The sequence below is a fragment of the Gracilinanus agilis genome, chromosome 1 (assembly GCF_016433145.1).
Source record: "Gracilinanus agilis isolate LMUSP501 chromosome 1, AgileGrace, whole genome shotgun sequence".
NCBI lineage: Eukaryota > Metazoa > Chordata > Mammalia > Didelphimorphia > Didelphidae > Gracilinanus > Gracilinanus agilis.
Genome location: NC_058130.1, coordinates 507,382,358 through 507,397,548, shown reverse-complemented (window position 1 = coordinate 507,397,548; position 15,191 = coordinate 507,382,358). Strand labels below are relative to the sequence as shown.

Here is a 15,191-nt window from a genome sequence, read left to right as displayed (position 1 = left end):
GGGAGGACAAGAAAGATAGAAGAAGGGAAAAAGGGAGGGAAGTGAGGGAGGGAGGGAGGAAGAGAAGGAGTGGAGGGAAAAAAAAGGAAGGAAGGATTTATTAAGCCCCTATTATGTACTAAGTGATACCTTAAGCATTTTACACATATTAACTATCGAGGGACATGGATACTATTATGATCCCCATTTTAGAGAAAGAAACTGAGGCACACAAAAGTTGAGTTCAAATTAGATTTGACTTTAAGTTTCCTGATGCCAAGTCTATCAGTCAGTGTTGCCCCCCACCCCCAGTCTTCTTTTCTTCAGGCTTAATATGCCCAGTTCCTTCAATTAATGTCATGTTAAATGAATAATAATAACAATAACAGCTAAATTTATATAGTGCTTTACAGTTTCCAAAATACTTTACATCTTGTTTTATCCTCATAACAACTTTAGAAGACAAGTGTTATTATTATTATTATTCCAACTTTATAGATAAAGAATCTGAGAATCTGAGAGGTTAAGTGACTTGCCCAGGGTCATACATTTAAAGAATGTCTGAAAATGTATTTGAATTCAAGTCTGCCTGACTCCAGATCCAATACTTTATCCACTGTACCCACCTAGTTACCTCATGAGTCATGAAATGAAGACCCTTCAACATCCTGGTTGACTTCCTTACAACATTCTGTAGTGTATTGATAATAACACAGTCACTACCACCACTCTAAAATGTGTGGCTCCCTATTGGGAAGTCCTTGTTGTTAAGAGAGTATTTGCAATGGCAATGCCTATGCTGGGGATATTAGAAAAAAGAATGCCAATTATGGGAATTCTTAGGAAGTTCCCTTCTCCAACACTTTTCTACATTTTTATTTTAGGGTTTTATTTTGTGCCACTTTCCTTTAAGTTGTTAAAAAGTATCTCAACAATTTTATGGCACATTTTCCCTTTTTATAGATATTCCTGGAGGGAAGAAGTCCAATTTACCTATTCCATGAACACCTGAGAAAGCATTACTATTCTTAAGTTGACATTTAATTTAAAGTTCAGGTGTGTTCTCAGTTTCATGATGGTAAGAAATGGACTTGGGAAGCATGCCACATTTTCTAGTATTATATCACCCTCTGCTGGGAAATAGCATGTACTACAAGAACCAGGTCAAACCCTACTGGAACAAAGTATCAATGGCAACTCAATTTTGACTCACTAAGGACACAAGTAATTATTCTCCATGACATTTGGGGAGTTGATTGAGATTATTTGTTCAGAGATTTTTTTAAGTGACTAGGATACAAGAAATCTATTTCTGAGCACAGTTATTCATCATGGCACTTAAGAAGATAAATAACAAGAATAAAATGTAGCAATGCTATTTCTATAGGAAGAAAAACAATACAGGCATGTAAAAAAGGTAAAACAGACCCCAGACTCCATATGAACCCAAGAGGAGACATGGCTGCCAAAACATCTCACACTACTCTCAGCCATATGAAAAGGGGATGGCAAAAACACACCTGTTATATTCAAGGGTTTAGCTTAGTATGATTTTTATTTTAAAAGTAACGTATGACATATAGAAATGTTGTAGACACTAATGGATGTTTTCTAAGGCAGTTCAGTTCAACATACCCTTAGCTGCTTAATCTCTGTTGGACACTATGCTGGGTGCTATGGGCACAAAACAAGCCACTCTTCCCCTTAAGCAACTTTTACAGTTTAACTGGATTGGGGGAAGCAAGGTAGGACATAAATAAGTCTACAAGTAAGTACAATTCAAGGTAGAAAGTGAAAAGTAAAAAAGGAAAGACCCAGAAAAATCCTTTGAAAATATCTAAGGAAAGATCAATCCTTTCCCATTAGCTGCAATAATTAGGGAAGACTTTATGAGATGACATCTTGTCTAGGTTTTAGCAGAAGAGTACGGTTTCAGAGGGCAGAGATAGGGGAGTAGATGGAAGTATTCCAGGCACTGTGTGAATTCATTGAGGCAGGAGAATACCGAATAAAGTAAAAGAATAGCTAGTTGTCCAATTTGGATGGAAGACAATGCATGACAGTAAAGAGAAATAAGGTTCAAAAAGTAGTGCTGACTAAGAGTTACAAGATTCTTGAATTCCAGTGATACCTTTTGTACTTAATCCTGGAGGCAAAAAGTATGCTGTAGATACATGAACACATTTATTATTAGGACAAATAATTCAATAATTCAATAGTTCAACAAGTTAATGTAAGTAATTTTGCAAACCTTAAAACGCTATATAAATAATGCTATTGTCCTTATAATTTTTACTGGTATATCAACCAAAAAGGCACCTGTCTAATAACTGTTGGCTTAGATTTAATTTTCTCAGCTTATTGATAATTACAGAAAATAGAATCAAAAGTCTAATTTAAATTAACCTTCAACATACATGTTGCTTCCCCTTACCTACAACTGTCAGAGTATCAGACTGGGCATCAATACGTTAACAAACTGACTTCATGATTTTTTAAAACTATTTTTTATAATAGTTCTTATTGCCTTTTTTTTGGTAAAAATGCTAAAAGTATATAGCTTTCTAAAATGTATAGGTCAATAGTTTTATGATTCTTTAAACCTATTTATTACCTTTTTTCCACTTCTTATTTGGATCCTTCTTATAAAAGTCAGGATCGAGATTTTGGTTTTGTAGGGAACCTTCATAAAATTGGTTAGGTAATCTACCCAAACTCAGTATTAGAGCTGAAGCTTCTTGACTTCATCTCTACTTGACCTTCAGCTGTTTCCAAAGTCAGGCATTTCATGCTGACCTGATTTCCATCTTTTAATTTATTTAGTGTTACCTAAAAATTGCTGCCTCTCTGACTGCCGCTTCAGGCTGAGTTTTACCAGGTCAGCAGGAACGTTTGGCAAGTCAGCTACCTCCTGGTAAGTTTCGATGGCTCTCTTTAGTACTTCGTTGCTCCTCCTCTTCTCAGCCAAATCATCTTCACACTAAATGAAACCCCAAAACTATGTTAGCATCGCAGGGTCAGCTCTGAGATAATCAGTCTTCATTAGAAAGATAATTTTACATTCTCATTAACTTTGGGACATGCTTTACAGATTATATCCTATCAAGAAAGAAAAGGAAAAAAAGAAAAAGAAAGATGCAAATACAAGCATTTAGTATTTCATAGTATAAAGAGATTTCAAATGAAATGAAATCTTCATAAAACCATGGAAAATGCATATTAGAATTCAGAGTAATGGGTCGGAGTTTGTAAAGGTAATGTGTGGAGTGGAATACAATTTTTAGTTTGTTTTTATTTTCAATTTGTATCTTATCTCTTAGATTGGCTTTATTTTGGTCTAGTAAACTATATTTTAAGGATATGGTTATCTCTTTGAGGAAAAATATAGTAGAAGCTAAAAAGCGATATATCACAAGAGATGAGCTTTTCAGCAAAACTTTTATTCCCCCCTTTGGTCTATTCTTGTGATTTCAGTGGGGTAGGGAACTTGATGGTATGAAATCATCCTCTGCTAATGCAGAGCAAAAACTCATATGTAACTTAAAATCTTAGAGATGTATCTGGTACAGAGAGGGCAACTAATTTGCCCATGGTTGCTTATGTATGTGTCAGAAGTAGCTCCCAGATTCCAAGCCTAGACAAAAATTTTTATTATTTTGTTAATATAATTTCATAGCATCTTAAATCATCTCAAGCACTTTACATGTTATCTTAATTGATGTAGTGGGTATTGTTATCACACTCATTTTAAACAGGAGGAAACTGATGTTGGGAGAGGTTAAATGATATACCCAGGGAGCAAGTGGGTAGCTGAGCCACACCCGAATTCAAATCCAGCCTTAGAGACTTATTAGCTGTGTGACCCTGAACAAGTAATTTAACTTTTGTTAGCCTTAGTTTTCCACTTGTAAGATGAAGAAAATATTATGATCTTCCAGAGATTTTGTAAGGATCAAATGAAATAATAATTATAAGGTGTTTAGCCCTGTACCTGACACATAATAAATGTTATATAAATGTTAGCTGTTATTATCTACTAAGTATTTCAAGTAAGATTTAAACTCAGATCCAAGAACAATACTTTTATTCATTATGACACTTGCCTGAATCTATTACATGCCGCCAGGCAAGTGAAGATTTCCTCCCTCGGAAGGGGTGGATGAGAACAATTTGTTCCTAGAGACATGAGGGAAGAGGCAGCAGGCACCATGGATCACTTAGAGCTTGGTGACACATCCAAGAAGCCAGCATCATGCATTGCACCCTGGGCCATCACCAGCTGTCCTGACTTTTGTCTTGCCACTGGATTTCAATGATTTTTTTTAACCTTATCTTCTGTTTTGGTATCAATTCTAAGACAGAACAGCAGGGCTTAGGCAGTGAAGTGACTTGCCCAGGGTCACACAGCTAGGAAGTATCTGAGGTCAGATTTGAAGCCAGGTCCTCTCAACTCCAGAACTGGCTCTCTATCGACTAAGCCTCCTAACTCCTTCTGATGATTCTGGAAGAGAGAGGAAGGTGGACAACTTTGTGCAACTTTGCCTCGCTTAAAACCAATGTATGTGCCAGTAAAAAAATATCACCAGTGATGCCATTTTGGTCCTACAAAGGACAATAACTAACTGACCATTACACTGCCTCTATGCTGATTTGCTAGTATTTACATATGCAGTAAATGTATGAGTTGTGATCACAGAAATTGAAGTCAAGTTCAGAAAACATAGAAACTAACCAAAATCAAGCCATTCATGCAATCAGTTATGTGTATAACTATTATCTTCTCAGGAAAAATCTTCCCTAGGAGATAAGCCCACTGTCCTCCTCAGAGACAGTTAGATAATGCAATGAGTCTCAAATCTGGCATCAGATTCTTATTAGCTATGTGACTATTGGCAAGTCACTTTTTGCTTCATTTTCCTCAGCTATAAAAATAGGAATAATAGCAGCACCTATCTTGCAGAATTGTTATATTTGTAAAGTATCTAGCATAGTGTCTGGCACATAGTAGGTGCAATATAAATGATTATCCCTTGTATAATTCTTAGAAGGAAATATATGTTTTATAATCTATAATGTAAAGTTTAAATTCTTTTGAGAGTAATTTCAGGATAAGGATTTTGCCATCTCCCCAGAATCCAGACAACGAACCTGTTTGGTGAAGACACCATGAAGATCAAAATTGAACTTTGGGGTGCAGTTGATTTGAACTATGGGGAGTTGAATGAGTTGAATGCATTTGTTTTGAATGTACAGTCTTATGCCAATAGGGGACTGCCCTGGGTTCTCAGAGCTAATGTCAAATTTGAACCTAGAACCTCCCATCTCTGAGCCTGGCTCTTAATCCACTGAGCCAGCTAGTTACCCCCATCATATTTGATCTTGGAAGGAATAGGAAGCTACCAGAATTTGTAGGGAGAGGGTGATATATAGTCAGATCTCTGATGTAGGGAAATACTTTTAGCAGACAAGTATGAAATGGATTATAATGGGGAAAATTTTGATGCAGGAAGACCAAATATGGGACTATTGCAATCGCTGATGTTGACAGCTGTGTGAGAGTAGATGTATAAGAAAGAATGCTGTGAACAAGGAGATTTGGCAACAGCAAGGGAGATAGTATAGTAGAAAAACCACAAGAGGACCCAGGATGAGCCCTGAGGTCAGTAGATATGACATGGATAAATATCTAAATAGGAGACTGAGAGAGGAGGTCAGGTCAGGCAGATAGGAGAAAGTTAGGGTCGGGGAGGAGGGGAGAGAGAATAAGTAATTATTTACTATTGTCTATTTGCCAGTCTCTGTGTTAACTATTTTACAAACCAAAAAGGCTCAGTGTTACAAAAACCTCAGAGAAAAGAAGACATTTAACAATAACAAATGCTGCAGATAGATCAGGAAGAATACTCAAAAGAAACCATTGAAAACTTTGGAGAACTGACAAAATAAAGTTTCTATACCTACAAAGTAATGATAAAACCCTGGCACCATGAGGACTCACTGAAAGTTAAAGATACTCAGGAATCTTGATTCTGAAAAGGCCTACCAAATTGTGTTATCTTACATATAGCAATGTTAATGTAAAGAAAACTGCTATAAAACTAGCCTTTCTGGAGATAAGTTATCATTTAATTAGTTCGGTCTGAATAGCAAAAATGATAAAATGCTTAAAATCTGAATTATACCCATTTCTTTTAAGTTCTTGACAAAGTATAATGTTCATATAATTTCAAACCTTTGAAAAATAGCCCAGCTTTATGAATAGTTCTTAATTCTTAAAAATCTACTGCATGAAACTGATAAGATATTCACTTTGAAAAATAAGCTTAATAACACCAGATTGATATTATCAGCCTATACTCTATTGGTAAGAGTAGTTGAATAGAATAGAGGTAATAATCTAAAACTAAGCATTTATGCAAAAACTGATATTGTCCATAATTAGGTCATTCGTCCAAATTTCCCATGTGATATATCATTATCTACTTCAAAAATTATTTCTACTACACCATAAAATGGGCTAAGAATATAATTCACAATTCTTATTTGTCATTCTAGGGTTTAAAGGATTTCATTGTAGTAATTTTTATTCTCACATAAAGAGTAAAAAGGTCTTATTATTGTTTGAGGTCAATATTGCCTTGTGTTAGGTCTTTTTCTGAGATCATTATACAATTATTATAAAAGAAAAAATCTATAAAAATATCCCAATATGTATTGTAGCCTACTAATATATAACGTATAAAAATTAGGAAATAATTCTATACCAGAGGAATGACACAAAATCACAGGCGAGCCTGTGATAGAGTCCAAAATATTAATGCCAGTCTTTTCTGAAAAACTGATCTAACATATAATTTTCCCCTATGTGACTCTCTTCTCAAAAGTACCAGACCTAGAATCAGGATGATTTTTCTTCTTGAGTTCAAATCCAGCCTCATATACTGTGTGATCCTGAGGAAGTCATTTAACCCTGCTTGCCTCAGTTTCTTCATTTGTAAAATGAGCTGGAGAAGAAAATGGCAAACCATTCCAATATCCTTGTCAAGAAAACCCCAAATGGTGTGATAAAGAGCTGGACACGACTGAACAACAACCACCATTTGGTGTCTTTTTTTTTCTATTTCCTACTATTAAAAATTCAATTTTGCACAATATAACATTTCTACTTTTTGTCATATTCTTTGTTGCATCATAGAGACAATGAGTAATGGTTGATAGAAAGCTAGGTTTAGTCTTAGAAGGCTGGCTATGTGGTTATGGACAAAGTATATAACTGCTCAGTGCCTCCAAGCAACTCTCTGGGGCTGTAAGTTACAGATAAGTTGCCCATCTAGGTCAGTGAAAGGAGATTCCACACCAGCAATTCCTTATTGCTGATGATATCACATGTTCAGATCCCTTGAAAATTTCTCCTCCAAAAATGTGGACGTGCACAATAGACTTTTATAACAGAAAGGAGCAGAAATAAAGGTTGATTTCTGGACCCCATTTTCTTAAGTCTTCAGTTGTTCAACAAAGATATGAAAACACATGTCGTAGTTGAAATATATTTAGATTTTTATGTATTTCCAATGTTTGTGTCACTTTAGAAGAAAAATTCAAAATTATAGCATATTTTGAAGTGATTTTATTAATGCCTAAATGGTTATAAATGATTTTTTCCAAAATTAAAGGTGTATTTCCCAACATGTTTTCATATTGGCTATAACCACCAACAAAAACTCAATCTGATTTTTTTAAACATTTATTAATATTCATTTTTAACATGGTTACATGATTCATGTTCCCACTTTCCCCTTCACCCCCGCACTCCCCCCACCCATGGCCGATGCACATTCCCACTGGTTTTAACATGTGTCATTGATCAAGACCTATTTCCAAATTCAATCTGATTTAGTAGGGATTGACTCTGACAACATAATTCATTTTCTCTTGTCCATGGTTCACGCTGCTTACAAACACACTTCACAAACACAATTAAATAATTTATGAAAATTATGTGCAGGCTATGATTTCAAATTCGTTCCCTACTTCCACAGAAACAATGTGGATATAATCAAACTAAACTCAGGCTTATCAGGGTTGACCATCACATGAAGTCATAATTCTCCCCTAAAATTTTTCTTTCAGAATGGGATGAAAAAATATGAACCTCTGGGTCCTGACTCATTGCCAAGTTTATCTCAGACCATCTATGTTTGGAAGTTCCATGTGTTTAGGTATGCCCCAGCCAGAATATCAATGAAAAAAATGCAAAGTGTTATTTATTGGGGGATTTCATTTACTTTTAAGTTTCAGAATCGAGGCCAGGGTTCTTCAAAGACTGGGCAGCTGGTATAGCCAAATTCACTGTTTTAATACTTCCCCATAAAATTTGGGGGTAGTTAGTACCCCATTTAAGCAGGTAAACAAACTTAGCATAACAATCCAGAAAAGATGGAAGATAGAGAAATAGAAAGGAAGTAGAGAGAAACATAACTGGGCTATATATTTGAGTAATGAGTAGAAAATCACCTACCCTGAAGATGAAAATATTGGACTTCACATAAGAAATATTTTCTAAGGAAATATTCTCCTGTTTCTGGATGCTTTTCTTTTTTTAATTATTTTTTAAAACTGATATATTTCAAAAATGTTTTATCTTTGATTTTTACATTTTTAGTACTAAATAGATTTCTCCCTTTCCCAGAAACCCACATTCCAACAAAAATAATAAAGACAGATAGATAAGGGAGGTGTGTGTATGTGTGTGAGAGAGACAGAGACAGAGACAGAAACAGAGAGATAGAGAGAGGGAGAGAGCAAAGCAGATCCAAATAACAAAGCTGACTGCTAATTTTAAAGTCCCATGGATTCTTTGCTAGAAGTTATCTTATTTATTCAAAGCAGGTGGTAGGAAATTATCTGTGAAAAAAATTTTCTTGGTTATGGAAAGATGTGTGAGGAGGGGAAATGTGAGTAAATATAGTAATATGCATCATAGTTAGAATTACAAGCCAGATGCAAAACTAGAATTTCCTATTTATATTTATGCATAGTAGACACAAATTAGAGATGACCTAGTTAAAGAAATGGGAATAAAGAAAAGAAGAAGTTAAAGAACATGAACACATGAAAAGTATGGAAATCAGCAAAGTGAGGCTGGCTAACAACAATCCACTGTTACCTGAGCTTTCCCGTATCGAGCTCGTGGACTCTGTGGGTACTTGCGTACCAGTTCTTCAAAGGCATTCATAGCATCCTCAATTTTTCCCTGATGGGGAAGAGGAATTTATTTTAAGTTTAATATGTAATACAATAAAATGTCATCTTTTTGGAAAGAAGTAGCAAACTTTTATTTCATCAACACTGGAAAATGTCAGGGTCAAAACTCCCTTCATTGATGCATGCTAGCAACTCATTAGAGATGTCTCAGGGGTTAACTGAATCATTCATGTTCAAACAGCTAATGTGTGTCAGAGGAAGAATTTGAATCCAGTTCTTTATGACTCTGGGGCAAGACCCGTTCGTATTGTTTCAAAATGTTGCATGTTGTTTAACAGTTATTTAATAAGCTTATAATAACATATATGTATTTTATAGTTGTTTTAATATGTTTCTCAGTGGCCACATATAGGAAACCAGTGACTAACCTATAAAGAAATGATAATATGAAGAAGGAACCTGGAAAAAGAACCGATATTACTGTATGGCCTTGGCACATAACCAAGTGATGCCATGAGCATGTCCTGGTTTCCTTTCTGGAACACTGCTAGGCAAAGGAATTTTCCTCGGCTTTTTTAGCACCTGTCTTTGTGTCCCTACATCTTCTGCTTACATAACAACATCATTCCTCTTATTGTGTCCCAATCAGTGGAAAATATGATGAACATCAGAATGCTGGCTGAAAATGAAACTACACTCAATACCGCTAATCTGCAGTATACGCAGCTACGGAAGGCGAAATGTTAAAACGTGGACGTTTTGTGGTCACTAATCAATTTAACTTCTGCTCTCCTTCACCAGCTGGGCTGCCCATTTGTGTCGAGGAATTTTACTGAATTGATTAAACACATAATAAAATAATCTGTACTTTTCCCAGTATATCAGAGTTGGAAGAGACCTGAGGCTGTATAGTCCGTAAGAGAATAGAAATCCTCTCTTCAGGATTCCCAATCTGTAGTCGCCCATTAGTAACAGCAGAATTCATAGCCAGCCTGCTTAGTCCACAGCAGCCCATTTTGGTTTTGGACAGCTATAATTATTAGGAAGTTTTCTTTTAAAGAACCAAAATTTCTTTCTTTCTAGCTTCTATTCATGACTAGCTCTGTCTCTGGATAAAAAGCAGTTATATCCTACTTTATAACTATTAGCTGAGCAGAAAGTGAAAAAGTTCTTTCCATGGCTGCTGAAAATGTGGTCTCTGCTTTATGAGGTTTAAATATAATTTTATCTAAGAACTTAAACTTGGTCATGTTAATATGAATAAAGCCAGGAATAATGACAAGATTATCATTTTTAAAGGATTTATTCTAAAAAGTTGCTTTAAGACCATCTTTTTCATTTAGTGAACTAATCTCCCAGTGATTTACTTTAATATTTCAGGCCCCTTCCTATTGAAAATGTTTTGAGCTCAAAGAGGCCAAATATCTTTATGTTGTTAAAATATTTCAGATCTCTGAAAAGTAACAAGAATTGTCATAGAACCACCTTTCAAAAGCCTGGAGAACCAACTCATTGCCAAAGAAAGGAATAGAAAAGCAACCAGTGGGCAACACTAGCATGCTCAACCGCCCTTCAGACACGACATGCCCCCAAAAGCCATCTTACAGATGACTGATGAGCAGCAGCAGTAAAATAACACTGGAGTTAACTGGATATAAATATAGATTTTCCAAACTCAAGCTCTTCTTTTTTTTACTTTAGGAGTTAATGTCATAAATTCATCCAAAATCATGTTAGTTAGATGGTACAGTGGGTAGAGCACCAGACCTGAAGTCGGGAAGATGTGAGTTCAAATCTGATCTCAGATGCATATAAGCTGTGTGATTCTGCCTAAGCCATTTAAGTTATCAGTCTCAATTTCCTCATCTGCAAAATGGGGATGATAATAGCACCTCCTTTACAGGCTAATTATGAGGATTAAAATGAGATATATGTAAAGTGCTTAGCATAGTACTTGGCATATACTAGGTCCTGTATAAATGCTTATCCCTTTCCTTTCTTATTATTCATAGAATTTATTTTTGCTGTTGTTAAGTCATTTTTAATCATATGTGACTCCCCATTTGGGGTTTTCTTGGCAAAGATACTGGAATAGTTTACCATTTCCTTCACCAGCTCATTTTATAGATGAGGAAACTGAGGTAAACAGGGTAAAGTGATTTGCTCAGAGTCACAGTGTGTCAGCCTTTATTTGCACTCAAGTCTTGCTGATGCCAGGTTCAGCATTATATCCACTGATCAACCCATCTGCCCCCAAAAAGGACTCATCTAGGATTTGAACTTGGGTCTTTTTTTTTACCTGTATTAAATTCAAATTGTAGTCACATCTGTCTTAGTAAAAGTAACGACAAAAATCACAATCATTACTAAAATAAAAATAAAAAGATTGTGGTCAGACAAAATTTTCAATTCTAAGATTATCTGAAATATCTATTAATCTCTCCTCTTTCTCTTCCCTTTCATATTTTCCCTCATTTAAGGTTAACCAGTGACACTGGATTAATTTGGAGCAAGTAGAATCTAGTTACCTGCCTATGCAAGGTTTTAGGGCAAGTAGAGAATAAAAAGGTGGCCTTTGAGGGAAGCTAACCAATTTAAATAACCAGATTTTTACTTATTCTCACAAGTCATTAATTAGTTATTTGAATAACCATGTCTTTTGTCAAAATCACTTTTTCTTGACCACTGCCTTCATTTCTTAAGTAAAATATTGTGTGGGAATCCATTCCGTGTAATGAAAAATATCTATTTTTTAATCAGATTCTTAAAAATCTAACTTTTATGATAAGCTCGATTATGTCTTCTCTGACCAAATTCAAACCATCGGTTTCACATCATACACAATAAATGTGACCAAATTTTGTTTTTTAAACCAAGATGCCACCCTACTGAAATAGTCTTTCATGTCATTCACCATCAATGAACATCCAAATTCCCAAATCGTAGAAACAGAATCTGACATGAGAACCCTGGGAACAAACAGGAACCCATTTTTCCCCCAATACTTTATTTCAGCCTTAACTGAAAATGAGCTTTAGTCCACTGATAATGTGATAGTTCACAGCTTATGGGAATAAATTCAATTTGTAACTATGTTTGAAATTGTGTTAATCTGAATGGAAAATATCATCTTTATTAGCATCTCTAATAAATTTAATTAAACTGATAATTCTGACAATAATCTAAAATCAGTATTGTTTCTGAGATAATTATATAACAGTAGTAATTCTTCCAACAGGAAAAGTCACTGTCTCAGTCTCCACAATCATAAAATATAAATAATAGCACCTACCTCCCTTCTCATTGAAATGAGATATTTGTAAAGCATTTAGCATAGTTCCTTCCACATTGTAAACATTTAGAAAAATACTTCATTCCTTATTTTATAGATGAAAAAGAGTCAGAGGTAAAGTAATCTGGCCCATAGTATCAGAGCTAATTAAAGAGTTAAAAACAGTATTTGAAATCATTTCTCCTGACTCTGAGTCCAGAATTTTTCCCATTATGTTACATTTTCTTACAGCAATTTGATGCCTAAAAAAGGAAATGGGACTGCTATGTAGTCCCTTATAGTCTGTTAAGTAAGAAAGTTGGGGCTACAATTCAGGTCTCACAGCCCTCAATGAAGGGTTCTTTCTACTACACCAGGGGTCAGCAACGTATGGCTCTTTCTGCAGGAGTCATAAAGTCAATTTTTTTTCAGGCGCTGTTACAAGATCACACACTGTGAGCACTGTACGGCTCTCACGAAATTACATTTTAAAAAATGTGGCGTTTATGGCTCTCACGGCCAAAACAGTTGCCAACCCCTGTACTACACGATAGGAACTCATATAAACAACAACGTATTTCTGAGTTGAACAAAAATGCAAACCTACCTTTTTGCGTAGTTTCTCTGCAGCATCAAGTTCAGATTTAATAGTCTTATCAAACTTATTTAAAAGTTTGGGTTTCTTTTTCTTAGCTGCAAAGACAGAAAAGAAAAAAGCATATTTCCAATTTCAAAATCCAGTAGTAGTTATCACTGAAAGGTATTTATTTGGGGAGAGAAATCACAGACAAAAATTTTAAGAAATGGCCTGGGAAAGCAGTTTTCAACCCATGGTCCATGAATATATGTGTGTTTGTCTATATATATATGTAGGTCATGTTTTATATTTTAATCACGGTATTTCAATAGAATTGGTTTCCTCTGTAATCTTAAGGGTTTTTTCTTATTTATACATTTATTTTATACGTTTAAAAATAATCTCAGAAGGGGTCCACAAGCTTCACCAAGTCCCCAAAATGTTAAAAAGCTCTCATTTAAAATTTGCACTATATTTATAAGAGCAAGTTTATTCTTGGTTCACCTAAAATATCCTCACCAGCCAACAAAGGAAAGTGTTTTCTAGAGACTACAGGAATTGTGGAAGTAAATAGGGAAACTTTTAGGAGTAATAGCACTTAGTGGATCTTGGGAGAGCCTGGTAATGGGAAGAATTCCCTAGAGAAGGTGTTCCTCTTTCAAAGTATAACTTAACAATCACAATTAAATAATTTCAGAATTCAGAAGAGCCTCAGAAGCCAAGTCTTATCCAATAAATATCAGAACAAGAATCTCTCCTAAGATATGACACAACAAACAGGTTGGTCAACAAGGCTTGGCTTGAGGACCTGAAATGGAGAGAACTCAGCTGCCTCCAGCAGGCTATTCCACTTTCAGATAACTCAAATTGTTAGTTAATTTTTACTATCTAACTAGGAAAACTTCATTCATATGCTGAAATGTGTCCTAATGGGGGCGCATGGATATATTTGTTTCAGAAACTGTACACTGTCATGCTCAACAACCTTAGTTTGCACTAAGTAAGCAAGAAGTAAGACTTCTAAATTCATATTCAGATTTTCTTAGTTAGGTCCTGAGGGTCATCAGATAAAAGGTAGTTACTTCCATAAAGGACACCATGAGGCAAATGAAGCTGCTCAAAATAGCTACTGACTTTATAGGATTTAGCATTGGATAGATCCTTTGAGATTATCAAGTCTTATTCCCTCGTTTTACAGATGACGCACATAGAGTCCACACTCTCACTTCTTCATGCTTCATTAAAAGGAAAAGTAATAAGATTTCTTCCCTAATTTGTCAGAAAAAAAGGATGCTGCTAAGGAAGAAAAGCTTTAAGGAGACACGTATGATGATAATGACATTGATAGAGCACTTTGAGAAGAACATGATCTCAGCTAAGCTCATTAGCTTCATTTTATGAAGGAAACTGAGCCTAGGAGAGATGAGCTTGTCCAAGGTTGCACAGCAAGGAAATGACCAGAAGGGAATCCAACGCAGGTTTTTCTGCCTCCAAGTCCAATATTTGATCCATTATGCCATCCTACCTCTTCCCATATGGTATTATTTACTGGAAGGTCAAATACTGAAGCTGAAGCTTAAACACTTTGACTATTTAATGAGAAGACAGAACTTGCTAAAAAAGATACTGATGCTAGGAAAGACTGATGACAAAAGCGGAAGATGAGATGGATGGAGAGTCATGGAACCAACGAACATGAATTTGGACTGACTGAAAGAGATGTGGAGAATGGAAGCAACTGGCATGCTATGGTCCATGGAGTCATAAAGAGTTGGACATGACTAAATGACTGAACGACCAAAATCCCGTTTATCAATTTCAGAGTGAAAAGATTCAGAGAACAAAATCTGCTCTCTGGGTCTCAGGGATAACATTCTCTCCTGGTTCTCGTATTACCTATCTAGCCATAAGTAAAAATATTCCTATTTTAAAGAGACTGACTCAACCAAAGTCAATGGCCTACCTGGTATAACAGAGATATTTTGTGTCAGAGCTGTGATTCAAATTGAGATCTGAGCATCACTCTTTCCTTAATACCCAAAATACTGATGCTTATTATGGTAATTTAATTATCATACATTTTTTAAATTATTTTTATTATTAAACATTTATTAATATTCATTTTAAACCTGTTTACATGCTTCATGCCCCTACTTTCCC

At 35.3% G+C, this 15,191-nt stretch overlaps 1 protein-coding gene across 1 annotated transcript in view; it reads right to left on the bottom strand.

Annotated features, from left to right (window-relative positions):
* Nucleotides 1–15,191, bottom strand: part of LOC123253436 (aspartyl/asparaginyl beta-hydroxylase-like) — a 125,459-nt gene that overhangs the window by 34,614 nt on the left and 75,654 nt on the right. Inside the window, exons 6-8 of the mRNA XM_044682634.1 lie at nt 13,062–13,147; nt 9,146–9,232; nt 2,809–2,959 (exon numbers count right to left, since the gene is read on the bottom strand). Coding sequence (XP_044538569.1) covers nt 2,809–2,959; nt 9,146–9,232; nt 13,062–13,147 — 324 coding nt within the window. The remainder of the gene's footprint in view (nt 1–2,808; nt 2,960–9,145; nt 9,233–13,061; nt 13,148–15,191) is intronic.